The sequence below is a fragment of the Chlorocebus sabaeus genome, chromosome 8 (assembly GCF_047675955.1).
Source record: "Chlorocebus sabaeus isolate Y175 chromosome 8, mChlSab1.0.hap1, whole genome shotgun sequence".
NCBI classification, from domain to species: Eukaryota; Metazoa; Chordata; class Mammalia; order Primates; family Cercopithecidae; genus Chlorocebus; species Chlorocebus sabaeus.
In genome coordinates, this window is record NC_132911.1 from 58,352,924 (window position 1) to 58,376,993 (window position 24,070).

A 24,070-nucleotide genomic window follows, 5' to 3' on the forward strand; every position below is an offset into this window, starting at 1 on the left:
CCTCCAAAAATTGTCTCACCTTCATTATTTGTGATTACTAGTAAGAGTTAGCAGAAAAAACTTCCCAGCAAGTGAAATGTCAAACCATTACTAAAAGAAAGAAAAAGAAAGGAACAGTCTTTTCTCTGTTAAACTCACTTAAGAGAAAAAAGAGGAGCTGGTATTTTTCGATTAATAATGTTTGCATTTTGTGATGCCAATACTCAATTTTACATTCTAAAAATACTACTTTTATAGTAGGAAGCAGTGTACGTTTGAATCCTGACTCTGTCTTTTGTTGTAAGTAGTTGATCAAGCTATCGGACCTTGCTAAGCCTTCCCGGTTGTGACTGTAAAATGTACTAACACCATCTACCTCTAGAACGGCTGTAAATCGAGTAAGGCTGATTTAATACAGCGTCTGGCATACACCAGGCATTCGGTATGGCGCCAGTCATTACCAGTAGTAGGTGGTTAGTAACTGCGATTCACTCAAAACAATACAGATGCACACGGATGAGAGTTCATACGTTGAGTCTTATTCAAAGATTGGTATTAGCCAGGCATTTTGATAGGTGCACTCTGAGTATTATTTTTGTACCTCACGGTGTATAATTACGCAGGCTCAAAATCTAATAACTAACAGCTCACTTTGCTTTATTCTGGATTCTGCACTGACCTCAGAGAAGGCACTGCCTAGACAAACAGGCAAGGCTAAACACTGACTCAAAAAAGATCCTTTAATGCAGTGTTTTTAGTGCATGCTCTTGTTTGGCGAAAAAGGTTTTACGTTCAGAATATTAAAAGAGACCCCGAGGACAAAGCACGATCTCGGAAAATAAGATCACATCCCCAAAGAACTAAAAAGACAACCGAGACAAACTTGCAGACTCCTACGCTTGTGCCCGAGTCCCGGGCTTGCGCGCGCGGCTGCAGCGCGACAGGGGCGGGGCCACGGCCGTAAAGCAGCCCCCGAGACCACGTGGCCTCCGAGCAGCTCAGGGCGACCTTGAAAGTTCTTGGGTCTGCGGGTTATGGCTGGTCCTTTGCACGGAGGTCGGGCCCGGGCCCTGGACCTACTCCGGGGCCTTCCGCGTGTGAGCCTGGCCAACTTAAAGCCGAATCCCGGCTCCAAGAAACCGGTAAATGGGTAGTGGCGGTGCGGGGAAGCGCTGGGGACCGGGGCGATGAAAGCGGCCCTTCTCTCCCTGTCATTAGGAAAACTGCCCTTTCTGGGAGGGTGTTGGGATGAACATAGGGTTGCCTCGTGCCTGTTCTCCCTTACTGCCTAGAGGGAAATCTTTCCACGTGCACCCAGTTCTTTTTTTTTTTTCCCCCGAAGCAGAGTCTTGCGCTGTCGCCCAGAAACAATTCTGCCTCAGCCTCCCGTGTAGCTGGGATTACAGGCGCCCGCCACCACGCCCGGCTAATTTTTGTATTTTTAGTAGAGGTGGTTTCACCGCGTTGGCCAGGCTGGTTTTGAACTCCTGACCTCGTGATCCGCCCGCCTTGGCCTCCCGAAGTGCCGGGATTACAGGCGTGAGCCACTGCGCCCGGCCGCACCCAGTTCTTAATAAGGTTGTGTTTAAAAGCGTAAAGATATTAGGCGGAGAAGCCGACTCGCAGAAACTACAAAGTCATTGTGTCATTCAAAACTGAGTTTAAAATGAAGTGCTTTCCCCGTGGATCTTTATGTTCATTGGAAAGATCTGAATCGCAGCTGTCCCTTCTGCAGTTCACTAAATACAGCTAGAAAAGCTGTTAGTTGACAGTGTACTGTCATTTTAACAGTCAATTCGTTGCTTTCGTGAAATGACAGGAAGTAAATTAAGGAAAAGATTTTCTTCAACAAATTAGTTTTCAAATAAAATTACAGGTTTACGAATAAAATTTGCATATTTACAATTCATTTCAAAATAAAAAGTTCTTCACTATCATTTAAAATGTTGTGGATATTTAATTCTAGGATTTTTTTCAGTTTCAGCCTATTACAAAAACTTTATCCCCATCCCAACCTTTACTTTTTGCTTTTGAAACACGCTTGGACTTTGGTTACAAGAATTAGCTATGTCTTTAGAGGCAAAGATGCTAACAGAGTGTGTGGACCTTTGAGCAACTAGGACATGCTTGTCACACAGTAGTGTTAGCTAGCACTGGTCGGTTGGATGAATGAATAGCATAACAAAAAGTGAAGAGCTGAAATGTAGTTTTTAGAAATGCATCTGAAATTCATAAAATTCTCTTCTTTCCTTTTAGGAGAGACGACCAAGAGGTCGGAGAAGAGGTAGAAAATGTGGCAGAGGCCATAAAGGGGAAAGGCAAAGAGGAACCCGGCCCCGCCTGGGCTTTGAGGGAGGCCAGACTCCATTTTACATCCGAATCCCAAAATACGGGTTTAACGAAGGACATAGGTAAGGTTGCTTTGCTTTTTAAAAGTACAGGTCCCCAATTTCCATTAAAAAGCACCTAAATTGGGAGGCTGAGGCAGGAGAATGGCATAAACCCGGGAGGCGGAGCTTGCAGTGAGCTGAGATCCAGCCACTGCACTCCAGCCCAGGCTACAGAGCAAAACTCTGTCTCCAAAAAAAAAAAAAAAAAAGCACCTAAAAAATAGTTTGGTAGAAATTTTGGTGGAAATTTTAAATTCACTTTGAAGCAAACTTTTGCTACTCTTCCCCTGAACCATTTTTTGGTAATGAAATTTTGCCTGAATTATTAAAAGGAAAAAAACCCCAGACATTGCACTCAGACCTGCAAAATGGAGATTCTAATGCCTGCTCTAATGGTTAAGAGAATTAGCAATAATAGACAGTATATATAAAAATCTGGCCCACTGTAGTCACCTAATAAATGATAACTACATTATTACTTTGAGCTCCGTAGTAAGTTAAATTTTCTACAGATTTATTTGTGTAAGTGAAGTAAATGCTTAGAGAGGAAAATAATTTTTAGTGGAACAAAGGTGGTACAGGTTTCATTACTCAAAACCAATATTGCATGTTTGTGTTACGCTCAAGAAGGTTTTATTTAGTTAAATAATTAAAATTGGTAGAGGAAAATACAAGACAAAGCTTTGAGTTGATTTGGAGAAGTTACAGGAAGATGAGAGTTTTCCAACTCTTACATTCTTGTTTTACAGTTTCAGACGCCAGTATAAGCCTTTGAGTCTCAATAGGCTGCAGTATCTGATTGATTTGGGTCGTGTTGATCCTACTCAACCTATTGACTTAACCCAGCTTGTCAATGGGAGAGGTGTGACCATCCAGCCACTTAAAAGGGATTATGGTGTCCAACTGGTCGAGGAGGTAAGTCTTGGTTAGATCTTTTCGTGTTATATAGGAGGATTTCTTTTTTTTTTTAAGACAGAGTCTTGCTCCGTTGCCCGATCTGGAGTGCAGTGGTGCAGTGTCGGCTCCTGCAACCTCCACCTCATGGGTTCAAGTGATTCTCCTGCCTCAGCCTCCTGAGTAGCTGGGATTACAGGCACCCACCACCACACCCAGCTAATTTTATTTATTTTTAGTAGAGACAGGGTCTCAATATGTTGGCCAGGCTGATCTTGAACTGCTGACCTCAACTGATCTGCTCACCTCGGCCTCCCAAAGTGCTGGAATTACAGGCGTGAGCCACCACACCTGGCCTGTAGAAGGATATTTTTGATTTTCAGATAATCAATACTCTACCCCCTTTATTTTTATCCCATTTGTGTTTATAACCGTTAAGTAGTGGTGATTGCTGTGATTTTGGAAAGCTGTCATGCTATCATGGCAGGGCTCTGTCCCTTGGTCCTGGAATGCTCTTCTGCATATCTGTAAAGCTTGCCCCCTTCTTTTTTTTTTTTTTTTTTGAGACGGAGTCTCGCTCTGCCAGGCTGGAGTGCAGTGGTACAATCTCGGCTCACTGCAACCTCTGCCTCCCACGTTCAAGAGATTCTCCTGCCTCAGCCTCCTGAGTAGCTGGGACTACAGGCACGTGCCACCACACCTGGCTAATTTTTTATATTTTTAGTAGAGATGGAGTTTCGCTATATTGGCCAGGCCTTCTTGAACTCCTGACCTCGTGATCCACCCACTTCCGCCTCCCAAAGTTCTGGGATTACAGGCATGAGCCACCGTGCCTGGTGCCCCCTTACTTCTTTTCGTTCTCTGCTCGAATGTCAGCATATCAGGAAGATTTTTTTTTTTTAATAGAGACGGAATCTCACTCTGTCTCCCAGGCTGGAGTACAATGACGTGATCTCAGCTCACTGCCAACCTCTGCTGTTCAGGTTCAAGCTATTCTCATGCCTCAGCCTCCTGAGTAGGTGTGACTACAGGCGTGTGCCACCACATCTGGCTAATTTATTTTTAGTAGAGATGGGGTTTTGCTATGTTGGCCAGGCTGTTCTCGAACTCCTGACCTCAGGTGATCGCCTCAGGTGATCCACCTCAGCTTCCCAAAGTGCTGGGATTACAGGTGTGAGCTACCCCGCCCGGACAGAAAGTTCTTTTTTGAGAGGCTTTTTAAAAGAGTACTTTCCCTGCTTCAGGAATCACACTGTTTCCTTTACTCTGCCCAAAGTGTTTTTCTTTGAATATGTATGAACACTTGACATTTATTACCAAGTTATGCATTTGTTTTCATTGTCTTCCTCACTAGAATATAAGCTCCCTTGAGGGCAGATGCTTTGATTCATTGCTTTACTTTCTTCTTTCTTTTTTTTGGTATCTCACTCTGTGGCCCAGGCTGGAGTGCAGTGGTGTCATTTCAGCTCACTGCAACCTCTGTCTCCTGAGTTCAAGCGATTCTCCTGCCTTAGCTTCCCGAGTAGCTGGGATTACAGGCACCTGCCACCAGGCCCAGCTATTTTTTCTGCCTCTTTTTTTGTTTTGTTTTTTTGGAGACGTAGTCTCACTCTGTCACCCAGGCTGGAGTGCAATGGCATGATCTCGACTCACTGCGATCTCTACCTCCCAGGTTCAAGTGATTCTCTTGTCTCAGGCTTCCAAGTAGCTGGAATTACAGGCATGTGCCACCAAGCCAGGCTAATTTTGTATTTTTAGTAGAGACAGGGTTTCACCATGTTGGTCAGGCTGGTCTTGAACTCCTAACCTCAGGTGATCCACCTGCCTTGGCCTCCCAAAGTGCTGGGATTACAGACGTGAGCCACCGTCGGCCAAATTTTTTGGACATTGTTAATCAACTACTGTTTGCCAATAATACAGTTGTAAAGGTAAGTTAGTGTCCACTAGAGGGAAGCATATGTTTATGAAAAAACCTTTCAGATTCCTTTGAAAAAGTGAACTGTATGGATAAAAACTTTCCAAATAAAGTAATTTGAAAAGAGAATACCAGCCGGGCGCGGTGGCTCAAGCCTGTAATCCCAGCACTTTGGGAGGCCGAGACGGGCGGATCACGAGGTCAGGAGATCGAGACCATCCTGGCTAACACAGTGAAACCCCATCTCTACTAAAAAATACAAAAAAAAAACTAGCCGGGCGAGGTGGTGGGCGCCTGTTGTCCCAGCTACTCGGGAGGCTGAGGCAGGAGAATCACTTGAACCCGGGAGGCGGAGCTTGCAGTGAGCTGAAATCCAGCCACTGCACTCCAGCCTGGGCGACAGAGTGAGACTTCGTCTCAAAAAAAAAAAAAAAGAGAATACCAAATACAAGATTAAGCCTCAGTATTCTACCCTGGGTGTGTATAAGGAAATACACATGTAACTTAACTTGTGGAAATCCATGACCTCATCAGCCTTTAAACTGCACATCCCAACATCCTTAGGTGTTGTCTATTAGATTAGCAAAAATAACCGTGAAAACTGTACCCCAGGGCACTGGTTGAGTAAGTGCAATTACACATCATTTATAGCTCTGTTAACTGACTGACTTCTGTGATTTCAGATTTGCAGTAAATAGTGAATAATAAGACAGTTTTGATCCTTTAGCACAAAATTATCAATTTGGAAATGTATGTTCTCAAGGAAAAGCAAAATGAAAGAAACCTGATATAAAGACAGTCCTAAAATTGCTATTTATACTACTGAAAATACTGGACCTGACACCAATTCTCCAAAATAGGGAGATGGTTAAGCAAGCTATGGATTGCTTAAAAATCACAAATGATACAGCAAGACCCTGTTTTATTGAATCAAAGGTACTGTTGATTTTAAACACACACCAGTATTAGATATAAAAAAAGTGTGAAAATGCATCTTAGAATTTATAGAATATTTTTGAAATACATGAAAAATTAGTCATTAATAGAAGGAGCTAAACTGGGAGCCAGTTTGTTTCAGCTTCATGAAAACTTTCTATTGCTGTAGAGTGGTAATGCTGCCATCTTTTTGTTTTTATCAGAATCTGCTTTGAAATTAGAGAAAAATATAGCACATGCTAACTGTGACCAAAAATTTAACTTTTCGGAGTTCAGAACTACATTTTTTTTTTTTTCCCTTCATTTTTATTTTTATTTTTTGAGATGGAGTCTTGCTCTGTTGCCCACGCTGCAGTGCAATGGCGCGATCTGGACTCACTGCAACCTTCACCTCCATCTTGGGTTTAAGCCATTCTCCTGCCTCAGCCTCCCAAGTAGCTGGGATTACTGGCACGTGCCACCATGCCCGGCTAATTTTTATATTTTTTAGTAGAGATGAGGTTTTACCATGTTGGCCAGGCTGGTTTCAAACTCCTGACATCAAGTAATCTGCCCTCCTTGGCCTCCCAAAGTGCTAGGATTACAGGCATGAGTCACTGCACCTGGCCTAGAACTACATTTTCTAGTGTTGACTATTCTAGGAAAAATTGGAGAGTTTTTTGTTTTTTGTTTTTCCCCAGCTTAGAGGCTATAATAAAGTCAATATTGAATGCAAAGTGAAATTTCTATTGTCTTCTCTTTTTTGCCCTAGTGAGGCCAACGTCTCCAAAGCTCAGATTTTGTCGATTTTGTCGATTTTGTCAGATATTCTGTTCTTCCATCTGCTCCAGCCTGCATGTTCCCCTGTTTAACCTCCTGCTGGCCTCTGACTTACTTAGGGATAAGGAAGATTAGTTTTTATCTATGACAGCATAATGTGGTTAAAAATACAGATGCTGTGACTAGACTCCCTGGATTAGAATCCTTGCATTGTGACCTTGGACATATTACTTAACTTCTCTGTACCTTGGTATTTCCATCTATGAAGTCGAGACAGTAATAATCCTATCATAAGGTTGTTATGAGGATTAAGCAGCCTGCTATTAATGAAGTACCAGGAATGAATGCTTAGTAGGTGTACATAAAATGGAAATATAGTCAGTCTTACTTACATGGATTGAAAATTGGTAAAACAAAGTAGCCTAAATAAAATGTTAAAGAAAAAAGTGATAGGACCTCAAAGCAGAGATATTTAAAATAGGAATTATAGTCGTCCCTTAGGATTGGTTCCAGGACCACCTCCTCTTACTACAATCCAGATAATCAAGTCTCTAAGATGGCCTAGTATTTGCATATAACCTGCCACATCCTCCCATATACTTTAAATTATCTCTAGATTACCTATAATACCTAATATTAGGTTGGTGCACAAGTAATTGTGTCTTTTTCCATTGAAAGTAATGTAAATACTATATAAATAGTTATACTATATTTAAAAAAGAATTATTTTCTTATTGTTGTATTATTATTACTATTTTTTTTTTTGAGATGGAGTCTTGCTCTGTCACCCAGACTGGAGTGCAGTGGTGCGATCTCAGCTCATTGCAGCCTCTACCTCCCGGGTTCAAGTGATTCTCCTCCTAGGTTCAAGTGATTCTCCTGCCTTAGCCTCGAAGTAGCTGGGATTACTGGTGCCCGCCATCATGCCCAGCTACTTTTTGTATTTTAATAGAGACGGGGTTTCACCATATTGCCCAGGCTGGTCTCGAACTCCTGACCTCAGGTGATCTTCCTGCCTTGGCCTCCCAAAGTGCTGGGATTACAGGCATGAGCCACTGCACCTGGCCTTATTTTATTTTTAATTTTATTTGAGACAGAGTTTCACTCTTGTAGCCCAGGCTGGAGTGCAATGGTGTGATCTCGGCTCACTGCAACCTCCCCCTGGCTGGGTTCAGGCGATTCTCCTGCCTCAGCCTCCTGAGTAGCTGGGACTACAGGTGCGCGGCACCATAGCCAGCTAATTTTTTGTATTTTTAGTAGAGACGGGGTTTCTCCATGTTGGGCAGGCTGGTCTCGAACTCCTGACCTCAGGTGATCCACCCACCTTGGCCACCCAAAGTGCTGGGATTACAGGTGTGAACTACTGTGCCCAGCCTTATTTTTTATTATTACTTTTTTTCCAAAAATTATCCATCCAAGTTGGTTGACTCACAGATGTGGAACCCACAGATATGGAGGGCTAACTGTACTGTTACATTATAGGCACTTTGGAGGGAAAAATACTGTTTAAAAAGGAAGCTTGACATAATTAATTTACTTTTAGCCAAGCTGTTTACCAACAGACTGTTTTGACATATTTCAGGGTGCTGACACCTTTAAGGCGAAAGTTAATATTGAAGTACAGTTGGCTTCAGAACTGGCTATTGCTGCCATTGAAAAAAATGGTGGTGTTGTTACTACAGCCTTCTATGATCCAAGAAGTCTGGGTAAGCTTGCTCCATGGTCATTTTCTTCTTTCTCTCTTTGTCTTATGTTGGCTACTACTTTTAAATTACTTAGTGAATGGCAAATGTTGGTAGTAGTTTGGATGTAGTATTTGATCTACATCTACCATATGGATTATTATGATTTAAAGAACACAGCATGTTGCTGACACAAATACCAAGGGCAAAAAAGGCTCTTAGCCCCTCCCCTGAACTGTAGAACTGCATCTGCCTGCCTGGCAAATTCTCTTGAATGTCTAGCAGGTACCTCAAATGTAGCATGTCTGAAATGTCTCTTTTTTTCTCTTTTTTTAAGACAGAGTCTTGCTCTGTCGCCCAGGCTGCAGTGCAGTGGCGCGATCTCTGCTCACTGCAATCTCCGCCTCCCAGGTTCAAGCGATTCTCCTGTCTCAGCCACCGGAGTAGTTGGGGTTACAGGTGCCCGCCACCACACCCAGCTAATTTTTATATTTTGGGTAGAGACAAGTTTCACCATGTTGTCAAAGCTGGTCTTGAACTCTTGACCTCAAGTGATCTGCCCTTCTCAGCCTCCCAAAGTGCTGGGATTACAGGTGTGAGCCACCACACCCAGCCCCTCTTTTCTCTTTTACCTCAGCCTGGCTCATCTTGTAGTCTTCCCTATGTAAGTAAATGACAAGTCCATCCAAAATTTGGAGTCCTGAACTTTTTCTTTTATGCCCTAATAAATCTTTTGAGTTGTTTCTTCAAACTATCCACATTTGACCACCTCTCCAGCTACTGCCAGTCTGTCCTAACCACTGTCCTCTTGCCTGGATGACTGTGGGCCTTCAGGTGGTCTCTCTGTTGTTGCTTCCATCTGCAGTGGAGTGACGTGGCATGAGATTCCTTTTAAAGCATGGACTATCACTCCTTTGCACAAAACCTCCAGTGGTGTCCACGCTGCTCCTACAAGGCTGGCTGTGATCTGCACCAGCACTTGTCTTTCCTGGTGTTCCCCTGCTCCCTCCGTTCCCTCACTGGCCACCTGCTTTGGATTTCCTCCACACTCCGAGACCTGTGTACTATGTACTTTCAGCCTCGGCCTCTGCTGTTCCCCCTGCCTGGAGCTTCCCCCACGTGGAATATTCATGGCTTTGGGCCCCATTGTTCCTGGTCTCTGCTTATTAGGAGATCTTTCTTACCTATACTAAAAAAAGAAGCATATGTACACACATGCACATGTGTGGTGTGCACATGAAAACACACACATGCACATGCGTGGTGTGCACATGAACACACACACACGCACAGGCACATCCTGTCCCCTTGCCCTGCATTATGTTTGACCTTGGCGGCTATCACCAGCTGACAAAGTATAAGTTCATTTCTCTCTCTCCCCGTTCATTCTTTCTTTCCCATCTCTCAAGATGATGGAGACCTTTTGCTACCTGCTGTATCTCCTGCACATAGAGCGATGCCTGCTATCTAGAAGAGGCTCACTTAAATGTTGTTGAATAAATTAATTGGATTTTTCAAGTTGCAGAGATGACAACCAAATGTAACTTGTTGACTAAATGCTTTACAAAGGATTCTTTGGTGCTTTTACATTCAAATGGGAGTTAAACATTTCCTGGCCAAATTGCATGATTAGAAGAAAATTCTTTGAAAATTAATATATAAAAAGGAAAAAGGGAAGGATTTGTGTTGTCTGTATGTAGAGTTTGAAACAAATAACTACCATTTCCTTTTTCCCATAATTGAAAGCTTCTTAAAAATATTCATCAAAGACTGGGCGCAGTGGCTCATGCCTGTAATCCCAGCACTTTAGGAGGCCGAGGTGGGTGGATCACATGAAGTCAGGAGTTGTAGACCAGCCTGGCCAACATGGTGAAACCGCATCTCTACTAAACATATAAAAATTAGTGGGGTGTGGTGGCGGGCGCATGGAATCCCAGCCACTCGGAAAGCTAAGGCAGGAGAATCCCTTGAACCTGGGAGCAGAGGTTGTAGTGGGCTGAGATTGCGCCACTACACTCCAGGCTGGGTGACAGAGTGAGACTGTCTCAAAAAAAAAAAAAAAATTCGCCAACGTGGTGATTCCATTTTCCCTCTTGTTTATTATAGATGAGCATCTTTTCTTATTTTGGTCCATCACTCAGTTTTTAGGGTGAGCTGCCTCAGATATGAAAACCAGTATTTTTCTTTAAAAGAGTCACAGACATTTTGGAAGGACTTTGCGTTAGTGTGTTTTTCAGTCATTGTTACCACAGAATGTGGTGGTGGCGTTCGTTCTCTAGCCAGATGCCCTCTGCCACCCTAAGCTGGCATCTTCGGAGGCATCCTCAGCCTTGATGCTCTTGTGCGTGGCTCTCTCCAGCAGCTCTGCGGGTTGTCCCAGGAGCTTTTTGTTAAAAAAGTAATAAAACAAATCCAGTCACAGGTTTATCACTTAGTAATTTTGGCTCTGAATAATTTACTTTGTTGTACTTTAGTTTTCCAAGTTATAGAAAATTTTTAATTTTTTTTGCACCATGGTCTCACTCTGTCACCCAGGCTGGAATGTAGTGGTGTGATCAAGACTGACTGCAACCTCCAACTCCTGGGCTCAAGTGATCCTCCCACCTCAGCCTCATGAGTGACTGGGACTACAGGTGTGTGCCACCATGCCTGGCTAATTTGATTTTTATAAAGATAGGGGTCTCACTGTGTTGCCCATGCTGGTCTCAAACTCCTGGTTTCAAGTGATCCTTCTGCCTCAGCCTCCCAAAGTGGTGGGATTATGGGTGTGAGCCACCATGCCGGGCCAGAAATTTTTTTTTTCTCTTTTTGTTTGAGATGGTCTTGCTCTCTCAGGCTGGAGTGCAGTTCCACTCACTGCAACCTCAAACTCCTGGGCTCAAATCCTCCCACCTAGGCTCCCTGAGTAACTGGGACTACAGGTGCATGTCACCACGCTAATTTTTTTTTGTTTTATGTTTTGTAGAGATGAGGTCTCACTATGTTGCTCAGGCTGGTCTTGATCTTGTGGGCTCAAGCAATTCTCCTACCTCCCAAGGTGCTGGCATTAAAAGCATGAGCCATTGTGCCTGGCCTACAAACTTCTTTCTTAAATATATTTTGAAGATACTTTCTTGATGATTCAAGGACATGCAGTATTTACTTACCCTCTGTTGTAGGTGAAATAGGTAGGATGGTTTATCCAGAGCATGCCCTGGCTTTAGGTGGCTCTTTTCTAATTCTTGGTCTTGACCCTTAGCAAATAGCTTCCAGTTCTCATTTCTGTGAGTGGCCTGCCTGGAGTACCTCTTAATCGCCATTTCTCATTTGCCCTGTTTGGAGATACTGCTAGGTAATGCAGTATATTAGAGCTGTATAAAACAGCTGTCATATTCTTGCATTCAGCAAACAGCCAGTGGCTAGTGTTTCTAGATACTGTTCCAGCTGATGGAGAGACGGTAGTGCAAGAGTTGAAAGTCCCTTCCTGGCTGGGCGCAGTGGCCTCACGCCTGTAATCCCAGCACTTTGGGAGGCCAAGTCAGGTGGATCACCTGAGTTCAGGAGTTCGAGATCAGCCTGGCCAACATGGCAAAACCCCATCTCTACTAAAAATACAAAAATTAGCTGAGCATGGTGGTGCATGCCTGTAATCCCAGCTACTTGGGAGGTTGAGGCAGGAGAATCACTTGAGTCTGGGAGGTGGAGGTTGCAGTGAGCCGAGATCATGCCACTATACTCTAGCCTGGGTGACAGAGCGAGACTTTGTCTCAAAAAAAAAAAAAAAAAAAAATCCCTCCCTTCACAGAGCTTATGCCCTGGTGGGTGATAGTTAACATCTGTCTCATTGTATACCAAACACTACATGTGTGAATGGATTCCATAGATTAAATCAGGTAAACTTTGTAACTGCTCTGTGACATATGTACTATTATTTTAAGGTTCTCAGTAATTTCCTTAGTACTGTTTGGATTTCTGTAACCGGCTTTGGTTAAGGGTGCATTGCTAACACATGATGAGTAGAGTGTCAGTTGTATTCATACAGTTATCTATTTGTGTAATTGTTTTCTAAGCTATCTAAAGGCCCTCTGGCATCTGTGATATCTTGTGCGTAGGCCTTTTTTTCACTCTCACTTTCAGAACACATGTCTTGGGTACTTTAAAATGTTTAAAAACAGAACTGGGGCTATGCAGCATTCCTTGGTTCGTTTCACATAAAATTTCTTCGCCAGCTCTTTGGTTAAGATAACTTATTTTAGTAAAATTGGTTTTCCAGAAATCTTAATGCTTCTTCTTAATTTCTAAACAAGATCCATATAAGCATTTTTGGAGTCTTCGTGGTTCTTTGACTTGCCATTTGGACACTTCGGTTTTCTGTTTTAGGACTTCCTACTAGTGGTATGGGCAGCGGGACTCCATCTTGCTCTAACACACTGTAGGCAGTATGCCATAAAAATGTTTTGTGTTTTAACATGGGGCTTAAGTACAATGTTACCAATGTTTAGAAATTCATTAATCATTGGTAACCCAGGGGAGTAACTTTGCCTCTCAAGATGCAAACTATTGAAGCATTTCCATTTGCTTACGTAAGATAAGCATATATAATAAAAAGTTCTTGGAATTAAGTTCTCATCTCACTAATATTTAAAAATTAATAATTGGCCGGGTATGGTTGCTCATGCCTGTAATCCCAGCACTTTGAGAGGCCCAGGTGGGTGGATCACCTGAGGTCAAGAGTCCTAGACCAGCCTGACAACATGGTGAAACCCATCTTTAGTAAAAATACAAAATGATCCGGGCGTGGTGGCATATGCCTGTAATCCCAGCTACTCGGGAGACTGAGGCAGGAGAATCGCTTGAACCCGTGAGGCAGAGGTTGCAGTGAGCCGAGATGGTGCCATTGCACTCCAGCCTGGGCAACAAGAGTGAAACTCCGTCTCAAAAATAAATAAATAAAAATTAATTATCAAGAGAAACTCTGTAACATAGAGATGTTACAGAGTTACATCTCTATGTTAGAGTTACATCTCTAGGTATGTCTATGAGCTAATATTTGCATCTCACTATTTAAATTTAAATTTTCTTTTAGACATTTTATGCAAACCTGTTCCATTCTTTCTTCGTGGACAACCCATTCCAAAAAGAATGCTTCCACCAGAAGAACTGGTGCCGTATTACACTGATGCAAAGAATCGTGGGTACCTAGCGGATCCTGCCAAATTTCCTGAAGCACGACTTGAACTCGCCAGGAAGTATGGTTATATCTTACCTGATATCACTAAAGATGAACTCTTCAAAATGCTCTGTACTAGGAAGGATCCAAGACAAATTTTCTTTGGTCTTGCTCCAGGATGGGTGGTGAATATGACCGATAAGAAAATCCTAAAACCTACAGATGAAAATCTCCTTAAGTATTATAGCTCATGAATTACTGCCCAAGAAAGCCAGAAAGCAGAGTTGTTAAAGAGTACTGGAATAGGGGATGAATGATCTATATTCCTCATTGCATTTTCCTTATGTATAATTTTCCAGATGGTGATGTTACTTTTCAATGTACTCATATGTCTCATTTTCATCTAAAATTAAAATGGCAGGAAACAAGGACTGCATAGAGAAACTGAGTCTGTGTGGGTTCTGTCTCAAAGATATAAACTCCCTGATAGTCTATGGAAGGAAAATGACAACTATTTTAGAATATTTCTAGTTTGTTTTTTCAATGATCTTTTCATCCAGACCTACTGTTACAGACCAGAATGAATGCACAAGTGGAATGGGATTGACCTGTAGGCCTCCTCTGCCAAGATGAGAGCATATGGAATGAGTTAGTGACCCCTCTCTTAATCTGTAGCTTCAGGGAAACATGGCTACCCAGTGTCAACATGGTAAACCCTCAACTCGAAGAGTAAGATAAGGACGTATGCTTAAGGTGTAAGGCTGAGGAGTAGCTGGTAGGCAGTGTGTTTGCCAGCGACATTGAAGGTGAGAGAAACAAAAATTACAAGTCAATTTGTTTTCTCAATTCTGTGGTAAAAGTGTTACAGGCAGGCCTTTGTTCTTAGAGCTCCCAAGATGGTGGTGGGCTGCTCCCAAGATGGTGGTGGCCACTCCCAAGATGGCAGCAAGCCTTTTCTTCTCCGACCTGGGGTTCTTGGCCTCACAGATTCCAAGGAATGGAACCTTGGGCCATGTGGTGAGTGTTATAGCTCTATTAGAAGCCATGGGTCATGGAAGAGAACTGTGGAACCCAGTGACTAATATTCAGCTCAATTAGGATGAACCCTGGGCCCTTAGCCATGCAGGAACAATGGTGACCCTCTAGCCTGATCGGGAGTGGCAATGGGCACCTCACTGGATCAGAAGCACAGTTGACACCCTGCCAGATCCAGAGGGGTGGAAGTCAATGGCGGGTCTGGGACGGCGGTGAACAGCAGTGGTGGACAGCGAGCAAAAGCTCAGCTCAAGCTGTAACAAACACAGACCAGAAGAGTGTGCAGTTGCAAGACTTAACAGAATGAAAACAGAGTTCCCATGCAATGGGGGGTGACCCAAAGGGAGTTGCCCACTTGCTGCTCCAGTGCCTGGGTTTATATCCCAATCATTGTCCCTCCCCCTGTACTCTCAGGCGATACATGATTTGACTATTTCTTTACCTCCCACTCTTAACCTAATTTGTATTTTAGTGAGCCCTCTTTGCTACCTGATTGGTCAGGTGTGAGCTGAGTTACAAGCCTCATGTTTAAAGGTAGGTGCGGTCACCTTCCCCAGCTAGGCTTAGGAATTCCTAGTCAGCCTAGGAATTCCAGCGAGTCCTGTCTCTCAAAAGTAGACAACCATGATTAAGCCATTAACATATTTTTCTTGAAGAAGGTAAGTGTTCTAATATTAATTAATGTACTTTTACTTATCTCAGACATTGGAGACCTTTATCTTTCAGTCATTACAAATGATTTTGAAAAAATGGTTCAAATATTATATGAGTAATACAAACAATAATGTGAGAATTAAGTTTAGTTAATGTAAAAGATTCAGCAGTTAGTAAGTGTTTTTTTTTTTTTTTTTGAGGCAGTCTCCCTGTGTTGCCCAGGATGGAGTGCAGTGGTGCAATCTTGGCTTACTGCAACCTCTGCCTCCTGGGCTCAAGGGAGCAGTTAGTTAGATTACTTAGCTTCTGAAAGATACTTTATATCCAAATCATATGAAACCTTAATTTACATTGAGCAATTAAAGATTGATCTTGAATAATTCATAATTCTTCCACAGTAGGAATAAAATGATTCCTGGCTATTTTCTTAAAAATAAAAAAAATTTGAAAACCTCAGCAATGCAATATTTGTTTTGTTTGCTTATCGATCTCATATATTACTGTTCTGAGATTCAATTTACAAAATAATTTATGTACCAAGTTTATCTTTCAATTTTTTTTTTTTTTTTGAGACAGTTTCTCTTTTGTTGCCCAGGCTGGAGAGTAATGGCATGATCTCTCAGCTCACTGCAACCTCTGCCTTCTGGGTTCAAGCGATTCTCCTGCCTCAGCCTCCTGAGTAGCTGGGATTATGGGCATGTGCAACCACGCCCAGCTAATTTTTGTATTTTAGTAGGTTTTGCCACGTTGGCCAGGCTGGTCTCGAACTCCTGACCTCAGGTGATATACCCGCCTTGGCCTTGCAGAGTGCTGGGATTACAGGCGTGAGCCACAGTGCCCGGCCTCTTTCAATTTTTATCCAGGATTATATAATTGACTTGTTATCAAACCATTCCTTAGAACCTAGGATTTGTAAAGAATCATGACTGGGACCATCTTCTTTTTTTTTTGTTGCGGGAGGAGGGACAGAGTTTTGTTCTTTTTGCCCAGGCTGGAGTGCAATGGTGTGATCTCAGCTCACTGCAACCTCTGCCTCCCGGGTTCAAACGATTCTCCTGCCTCAGCCTCCCGAGTAGCTGGGATTACAGGTGCCCGCCACCACACCTGGCTAATATTTTGTATTTTTAGTAGAGATGGGGTTTCACCATGTTGGCGAGGCTGGTCTGGAACGCTTCACCTCAGGTGATCTGCCTTGGCCTCCCAAAGTGCTAGGATTTCAGGCGTGAGCCACCATGCTCAGCTGACCATCTATGATAACACGAAATCCTGTGAATTTCAAAGGATAGGCAAAAATTTTAAAACGTGCTTTTATTTTTCAGATACCCAAGTGATGGAGTTGGTGTGTTAGCGCTCATTTTGGCTCCATTGATAGGATCCCCAAATTATAGCACTTGAATGAGATAGTTTATTTTTCTCTTGTGCACGAAGAGCTGCGTTCAGTTGAGGGCGGGTTGCTGGATCTGCTCCACAAAGTCTCAAGCCAAGGCACCCTCATTCCTAGAGTGAGATGCTCATTTTCATGATCCAAGTGGGCAAAGAGCAAGCCTGCTTTTCCTAAGGAAGGTTCCACACAAAACCCTTGTTTATGTACCATTGGCCAGAACTTGGATGCAGTCCCATTATTTTGAAGGGTGTTGAAGCCTTTACTTTGGCCACTTCTGAGCTGAACTGAAAAATTCTATTATGATGGGTGCATAAGAGAGTAGATGTATTAGACAACCAGCAAGGGAATTGTCACCTGTGTTGGTATTGAAACCTCAACTCTGAAGTTAATTGACTCAACATTAGACAAACACAGGGAAAGTGCAGAATTATTTAATTCTATGCCATCTGGAATGCTAGGTTCAGTAAGTTATATAATAGCCAATAAGTTGATTACTAATCTTGATTTACAAAGTAATTTTGAAGAGTGATGATGTCAGAGGCATTTGAACCACAGGACTCCATCTTGAATAGGGGCTGGGTAAAAGACCTACTAGGCTGCATTCCCAGGTGGTTAGGCATTCTTAGTCACAGGATGAGATAGGAAGTTGGCACGAGGTTCAGGTCACAAAGACCTTGCTGATAAAACAGGTTGTGGTAAAGATGCCAGCGAAATCCCACCGAAACCAAGATGATGAAAGTGACCTCTGGTCATCTCCAGTGCTCCTTATATACTAATTATAATGCATTAGCATATGCTAAAAGATACTCCCACTACGCAGTGACAGTTTACAAATGCCATGGAAACGTCGGGAAGTTACCCTATATGGTCTACAAAGGGGAGGAACCCTCAGTTCTGGGAATTGGCCACCCCTTTCCCAGAAAACTCATGAATAATCCACCCCTTGGTTAGCATATAATCAGCAACCATAAAAACAGCTAACCAGCAGCCCATGCTGCTACTCTGCATACGGAGTAGCCACTCTCTTATTCGTTTATTATTATTATTACTAATTTTGAGATGGAGTCTTGTTCTGTTGCCCAAGCTGGAGTGCAGTGGCGCAAACTTGGCTCACTGCAATCTCCGCCTCCCAGGTTCAAGCAATTCTCCTGCCTCAGCGTCCTGAGTAGCTGGGACTACAGGTGCCCACCACCATGCCTGGCTAATTTTTTGTATTTTTAGTAGAGACGGGATTTCACCAGGTTAGCCAGGATGGTCTTGATCTCCTGACTTCGTGATCCGCCCACCTCGGCCTCCCAGAGTGCTGGGATTACAGGCGTGAACCACCGTGCCCAGCCTCCTTTCTTAATAAATTTGCTTTCACTTTATGGACTCACCCCAAATTCTTGCCCAAGATTCAAGAACCTCTTGGGGTCTGGATCACGACCCCTTTCCCATAACAATGACAAAGCACAGGAAACTGAGAAGCAGCATTCACTTTTTTCTATGCCTGCTTTTAGTAGACATTTTTAACAATAAAGCCATCTTCCTATGTTAGATATTTTAAAAGTCATATTTGAATATAACATGGAGGAAAAGAGAGGATAAGATACAGAGAAGGTTGCTAAGAAAAGTGCCAAGGTACAAAGAATGTGCTTTTGGCCAGGCATGGTGGCTCATGCCTGTAATCCCAGCACTTTGGAAGGCAGAGGTAGGTGGATCACCTGAGGTCAGGGGTTTGAGACCAGCCTGGCCAACATGGTGAAACCCCGTCTCTACTAAAAATACAAAAAAATTAGGCAGGCGAGGTGTCAGGTGCCTATAATCCCAGCTACTTTGGGAGGCTGAGGTGGGAGAATCGAGCTTGGGAGACAGAGGTTGCAGTGAGCTGAGATTTAAAAAAAAAAAAAAAAGAATTCTTAGAATACAGTGAGATGAAGATAAAAAAAATAGTGAAATGCCGGGAACTCTGTGTTATCAGGCCCGAGGGCCTCTTCTGTCTTTGTCAAGGGAAGGGCTCACCTTCTCTCCTTTCATACAACACATTTTCTGAGTATTTATTAGTGGGGTATTTAAACTGCGCTCCCTTAAGCCATTTAAAATGGAATCTATTAGACAAATCACTTCATCTTTTAGACTGTAAAATATAGTGACAAGCTTTGTAAAATAGGAGGACTGTGTAAAATGACCTCCAAAGTCTGTTGTAATATACTGATGATAAAGATGTTCCCTTGGGCTGAGGAAAACTTTTTTGACCTCAATCTATTTGCATAGAAATGAACTTCCTTAAATTTTAACACATCCTGTGTTCTGTATTCGTGTAAGAGGTTCCATTTTTTTCATATCAGTGTACTGGCTTTGCTCTAGCTAAGTTACTGCCTTGCCTTATTTGTGCTGCAGGAGGTTTTCCTTTTGTGATTCAGTTCACAATTGTACATTTGGAGGGGCTGGTACTACCTCAACAGGAAAGGTTCTTAATGGGGAACTAGGGAGGAAGTTAGTCACCTAAAGATAGACTGCACAGGCAACAGCCTTCCAGGCTCAGAATGACCCTTGGGTTCCCTCCCTCATCCTCCAAGTAGAATGACTACACTACCCTGACAACAGTTATGGAAGGGAAGAGACAGTCAAACATTAGACTTACTTCACTGTGGTTGTCTTAGGTGGCCTACAGGTGAAAGGAAATCGGGATAGAATGATAAAGGGAAGGACGAAAACAGGAAACAGATGTCTGGTTATGAATAATGCTCAGATAGTACTTATGCAGTGAGCATGGGCTTAGTCATAAACAGCTGTATCCTGGTCTCAATATTAGAATTGTGCAGATAAGTTCTCAGCCAAAATAGGCACGTTCCGCAAAATCTGTCCATTCTATTTCATAAAGTTAATCCTCAAATTGCTGTATAACCGGGAGACTCAAGTTTGTTGTAACTACATAGCAACACTGGGCTCTATGATGGTGATATACCATGGCCCTTCTGCTGTGTACAAGGATAATGGGGCAGAGAATGTGCTAGCAGATGGTATTGTTATCTTGTTAAGGGTTCATATCACTTGAAAATCTCAGAATAAAAGGAAGAATGCTTAAGTCTACATTTCAGTCCTCTCATGGTATGTGGCTTCCAGTATACATGGCTAGTTTGCATCCAATCCATTGAGTTAATATGGATTTATTTATTTATTTATTTATTTTTGAGACAGAGTCTTACTCTATTGCCCAGGCTGGAGTGCAGTGGCACGATCTTGGCTCACTGCAGTCTCTGCATTCCAGGTTCACACCATTCTCCTGCTTCAGCCTCCCAAGTAGCTGGGACTACAGGTGCCCGCCACCACGCCCAGCTAATTTTTTGTATTTTTTTAGTAGAGATGGGGTTTTACCATGTTAGCCCAGATGGTCTCCATCTCCTGACCTCGTGATCCACCCGCCTCAGCCTCCCGAAGTGCTGGGATTAAAGGCATGAGCCACCACACCCGGCCTAAAATATTTTTTAACTCCTTAGAGAAATAATTGCTAGGGATTTCTTGTCTATTGAGTTCCTGGGTTTTCTTTTTTAAAAAATGCTACTCTGTATTCTTTGACAATGAGAGTGGCTCTACCATAGCCGGGGAAGATGTCAGATAACAGCAGTGTAACCCAATTTAGTTGGTGTCAGAGAATAAAGTGCGCTCTCTGATGTTAATACAGATCCCAGAATGGCTGCATTTTGATGCTTGACTGAAGAGACATAGCATGGTTGAAGTAATACAGCTTCCATGTCACCAAACCTGGATTTGAATCCAGGCTCTGACAGCAGCTGTGTGACCTTGGGCATATCACATAACTGCTGTGCTCTCATCTATCTCACATGTGAAATGGAGATAATCATACCCACCTCTGTGCTGCTGTGTTTGGGAGACTCAGTGGGTTATTTGTGGGGAGACATGAAGCTCAGCCAGTTTGCAGAACCACCTGGAAGAGTTTACTTGGGCTCAGACGCCAAGACTAGCTGTGTGACCTTGATATGTTACTTAACGTCTCTGCCTCAGTCTCACCATCTGAAAAATGGGGGATGATGAATCCTAATGCATATGGTTATGAGGACTGAAAGAAGTCAATATTTGAAAAGCACTTACCATAATGCCTGACACATAAGTGCCTCTGTAAAGTGTTCACAAATCAAGTTTTGTTTTTGTGTTGTCTGTTTTGAACAGAGTCTCACTCTGTCGCCAGGCTGGAGTGCAGTGGCGCGATCTCAGCTCATTGCAACCTCTGCCTCCCAGGTTCAAGCAATTCTCCTGCCTCAGCCTCCCGAGTAGCTGGGATTACAGGCACATGCCACCACACCTGTCTAATTTTATATTTTTAGTAGAGACAGGGTTTCACCATGTTGGTCAGGCTGGTCTTGAACTGACCTCAGGTGATCCACTTGCCTCAGCGTCCCAAAGTGCAGGGATTACAGGCGTGAGCCACCACACTCGACCTCACTTGGCATAATATTTTGAAAGTTATCCATGTGGTGGCATGTTCCACTACCTCCTTCTTTTTTATCGCCAACTAGCTTTCCATAGCGTGGAGTGTTTATGCATTCATCAGTTGGTGGACATGGGGTTGTTTCCATAGTGGGGCTATTATAAATAATGCTACTGTAAACATATGTTTGCAAGTCTTTGTGTGAACGTATGTTTTTATTTCTCTTGGGAAGATACTTAGCAGTGGAATTGCTGAGTAGATTAGCAAATTTATGTTTAACTTTTTTTTTTTTTTTTTTTTTGAGACAGTGTCTGACTGTGTCACCCAGGCTGGAGTGCAGTGGCACCATATTGGCTCATTACAACCTCTGCCTCTCGAGTTCAAGCAATTCTCGTGTCTCAGTTTCCTGAGTCCCTGGGATTACAGGTGTGTGCCACCATGGCCCAGGTAATTTTTTTTTGTATTTTTAGTAGAAACGGGGTTTCACTATGTTGCCCAGGCTGGTCTCCAACTCCTGGCCTCAAGTGATCCACCTGCCTCAGCCTCCCAAAGTGCTGGGATTACAGGTGTGAGCCACCATACCGGGCCCATGTTTGACTTTTAAAGAAACTGCCAAATTGTTTTCCAAAGTGGCTGCACCATGTTACTCCCTCACCAGCAATGAGTGTTTCTGTTTCTTACATCCTTGCCAACATTTTTTATTATCTGCATTTTTGATGATAACCATTCTAGTGGGTGTGAAGTGGCATCTCATTGTGGGTTTGATTTGCATTTCACTAATAATGATGTGGAATATGTGGAACGAGAATAGCTTTTTGGCCATTTGCATGTAAGAGACTTCATATTCTTCTATGTACTTGAAATTTTATAAAGATAATTCTGATGATTATTGAGCATCCATATATGTAGGACATTTTAAAAGCTTTATCTGTTCATCTTATTTAATCCTCACCAGACCCTTTTATTTATGCGATTTTATAGGTGAAAAAAACTGAGGCACAGAGAGGTCAAGTATTTAGTATGAGGACAGCTTGAAAGAAGTATTAGGGCTAAGATTTAAACCCAAGTCAACTGGCTCCAGAGACAATGTTCTTTTTCTCTCTTTTTTTTTGAAACAAAGTTTTGCTCTTGCTGCCCAGGCTGGAGTGCAGTGGCGCGATCTCCGCTCACTGCAACCTCTGCTTCCCGGGTTCAAGCGATTCTCCTGTCTCAGCCTCCCAAGTAGCTGGGATTACAGGCTCCTGCCACCATGCCTGGCTAATTTTGTATTTTTAGTGGAGATGGGGGTTTCACCTTTTTGGTCAGGCTGGTCTCGAGCTCCTGACCTCACGTTATCCACCTGCCTCTGCCTCCCAAAGTGCTGGGATTACAGGCACAAGCCACTGTACCTGGCCTATGTTCTTGGATACTAGACAAACAGTTGTTATGTACACATATTACATTAAAATGATTTAAATGTTTTCATTATGGTAACATTTACATAACATAAAATGTATCATTTCAACCATTTGTAAGTGTACATTAAGTGGCTTTAAGTGCATGCTATACATTAAGCGCATTCACAAGGTTATGCAACAATCACCACTATCAATTTCCAGAACTTTTTCATCATTCCAAACCTAAGCTCCATTCAATTAAACAGTAACTCTCCATTTTCTCCTGCCCCAGCCCTTGGTAACTATTATTCTACTTTCTGTCTATGAATTTGCCTATTCTATCTACCTCATATAAGTGGCCCCACACAATATTTGTCGTTTTGTGTCTGGCCTATTTTACCTAGTTCATATGGTTCATCCATAAGACAGCATGTATCAAAATTTCATTCTTAAATTTAAAAAAATTTTAATTATGGTACAATACATCTCACACAAGGCCGGATGTGGTGGCTCACGCCTATAATCCTAGCACTTTGGGAGGCTGAGGCAGGCAGATTACCTGAGGTCAGGAGTTCGAAACCAGCCTGGTCAACATGGCAAAACCCCGTCTTCTACTATCAATACAAAAATTATCTGGGCATGGTGGCGGGCGTCTGTTATCCCAGCTACTTGGGAGGCTGAGGCAGGAAAATTGCTTGGACTTGGGAGGTGGACGTTGCAGTGAGCCAAGATCGAACCACTGCACTCCAGCCTGAGAGACAGAGGGAGACTCTGTCTCAAAACAAACAAAATCACACAAAAAATACCATCTTAACCATTTTTAAGTGTGCAATTCAATAGTGTTAAGTGTGTTCACACTGTCATGCAGCAGATATCTAGAACTTTTTCATCTTACAAGATGGAAACTCTGCAAGATGGAAACTCTATACCCCTTTAAACAAACAACTCCCTATTTCTTTTCTTTTTCTTTCTTTCTTTTTCTTTCCTTTTTTCTTTCTTTTCTTTTTTGTTTTTGTTTTTTTTTGAGATGGAGTCTTGTTTTGTTGCCCAGGCTGGAGTGCAATGGCACGATCTCGGCTCACTGCAACCTCTACCTCCCGGTTCAAGTGATTCTCTGGCCTCAGCTTCCTGGTAGCTGAGATTACAGGTGCCTGCCACCATGCCCAGCTAATTTTTTGTAGTTTTAGTAGAGACGGGGTTTAAACATGTTGGCCAGGCTGGTCTCGAACTCTTGACATCGGGTAAGCCACCTGCCTCGGCCTCCCAAAGTGCTGGAATTACAGGCATGAACCACTGCCCTGCCAACAACTCCCTATTTCTTCCTCCCCTCCCGAAGCCCCTGGCAACCACCATTCCTCTTTCCTTTTCAATGAGTTTGAGTACTCTAGATACCTTATTTAAGTGGAATCTTAAGTATTTGTCCGTCTGTGACTGGCTTATTTCATTTAGCATAATGTTCTCATGCTTCATTCATCTTGAGCACGTGTC

General features: G+C 42.9%; 1 protein-coding gene and 1 pseudogene across 1 annotated transcript; one reads left to right on the forward strand and one right to left on the reverse strand.

Annotated features, from left to right (window-relative positions):
* Positions 1–927: 927 nt before the first annotated feature.
* On the forward strand, positions 928–14,148 carry MRPL15 (mitochondrial ribosomal protein L15). The gene is made up of 5 exons (XM_008000655.3): positions 928–1,121; positions 2,236–2,390; positions 3,119–3,284; positions 8,456–8,579; positions 13,621–14,148. The coding sequence occupies exons 1-5, from the start codon at positions 1,014–1,016 to the stop codon at positions 13,956–13,958; spliced, it is 891 nt and encodes a 296-aa protein (XP_007998846.2). The 5' UTR covers positions 928–1,013; the 3' UTR covers positions 13,959–14,148.
* Positions 14,149–18,700: 4,552 nt separating this feature from the next.
* Positions 18,701–18,800, reverse strand: LOC119624973 (U6atac minor spliceosomal RNA; annotated as a pseudogene).
* Positions 18,801–24,070: the final 5,270 nt, after the last annotated feature.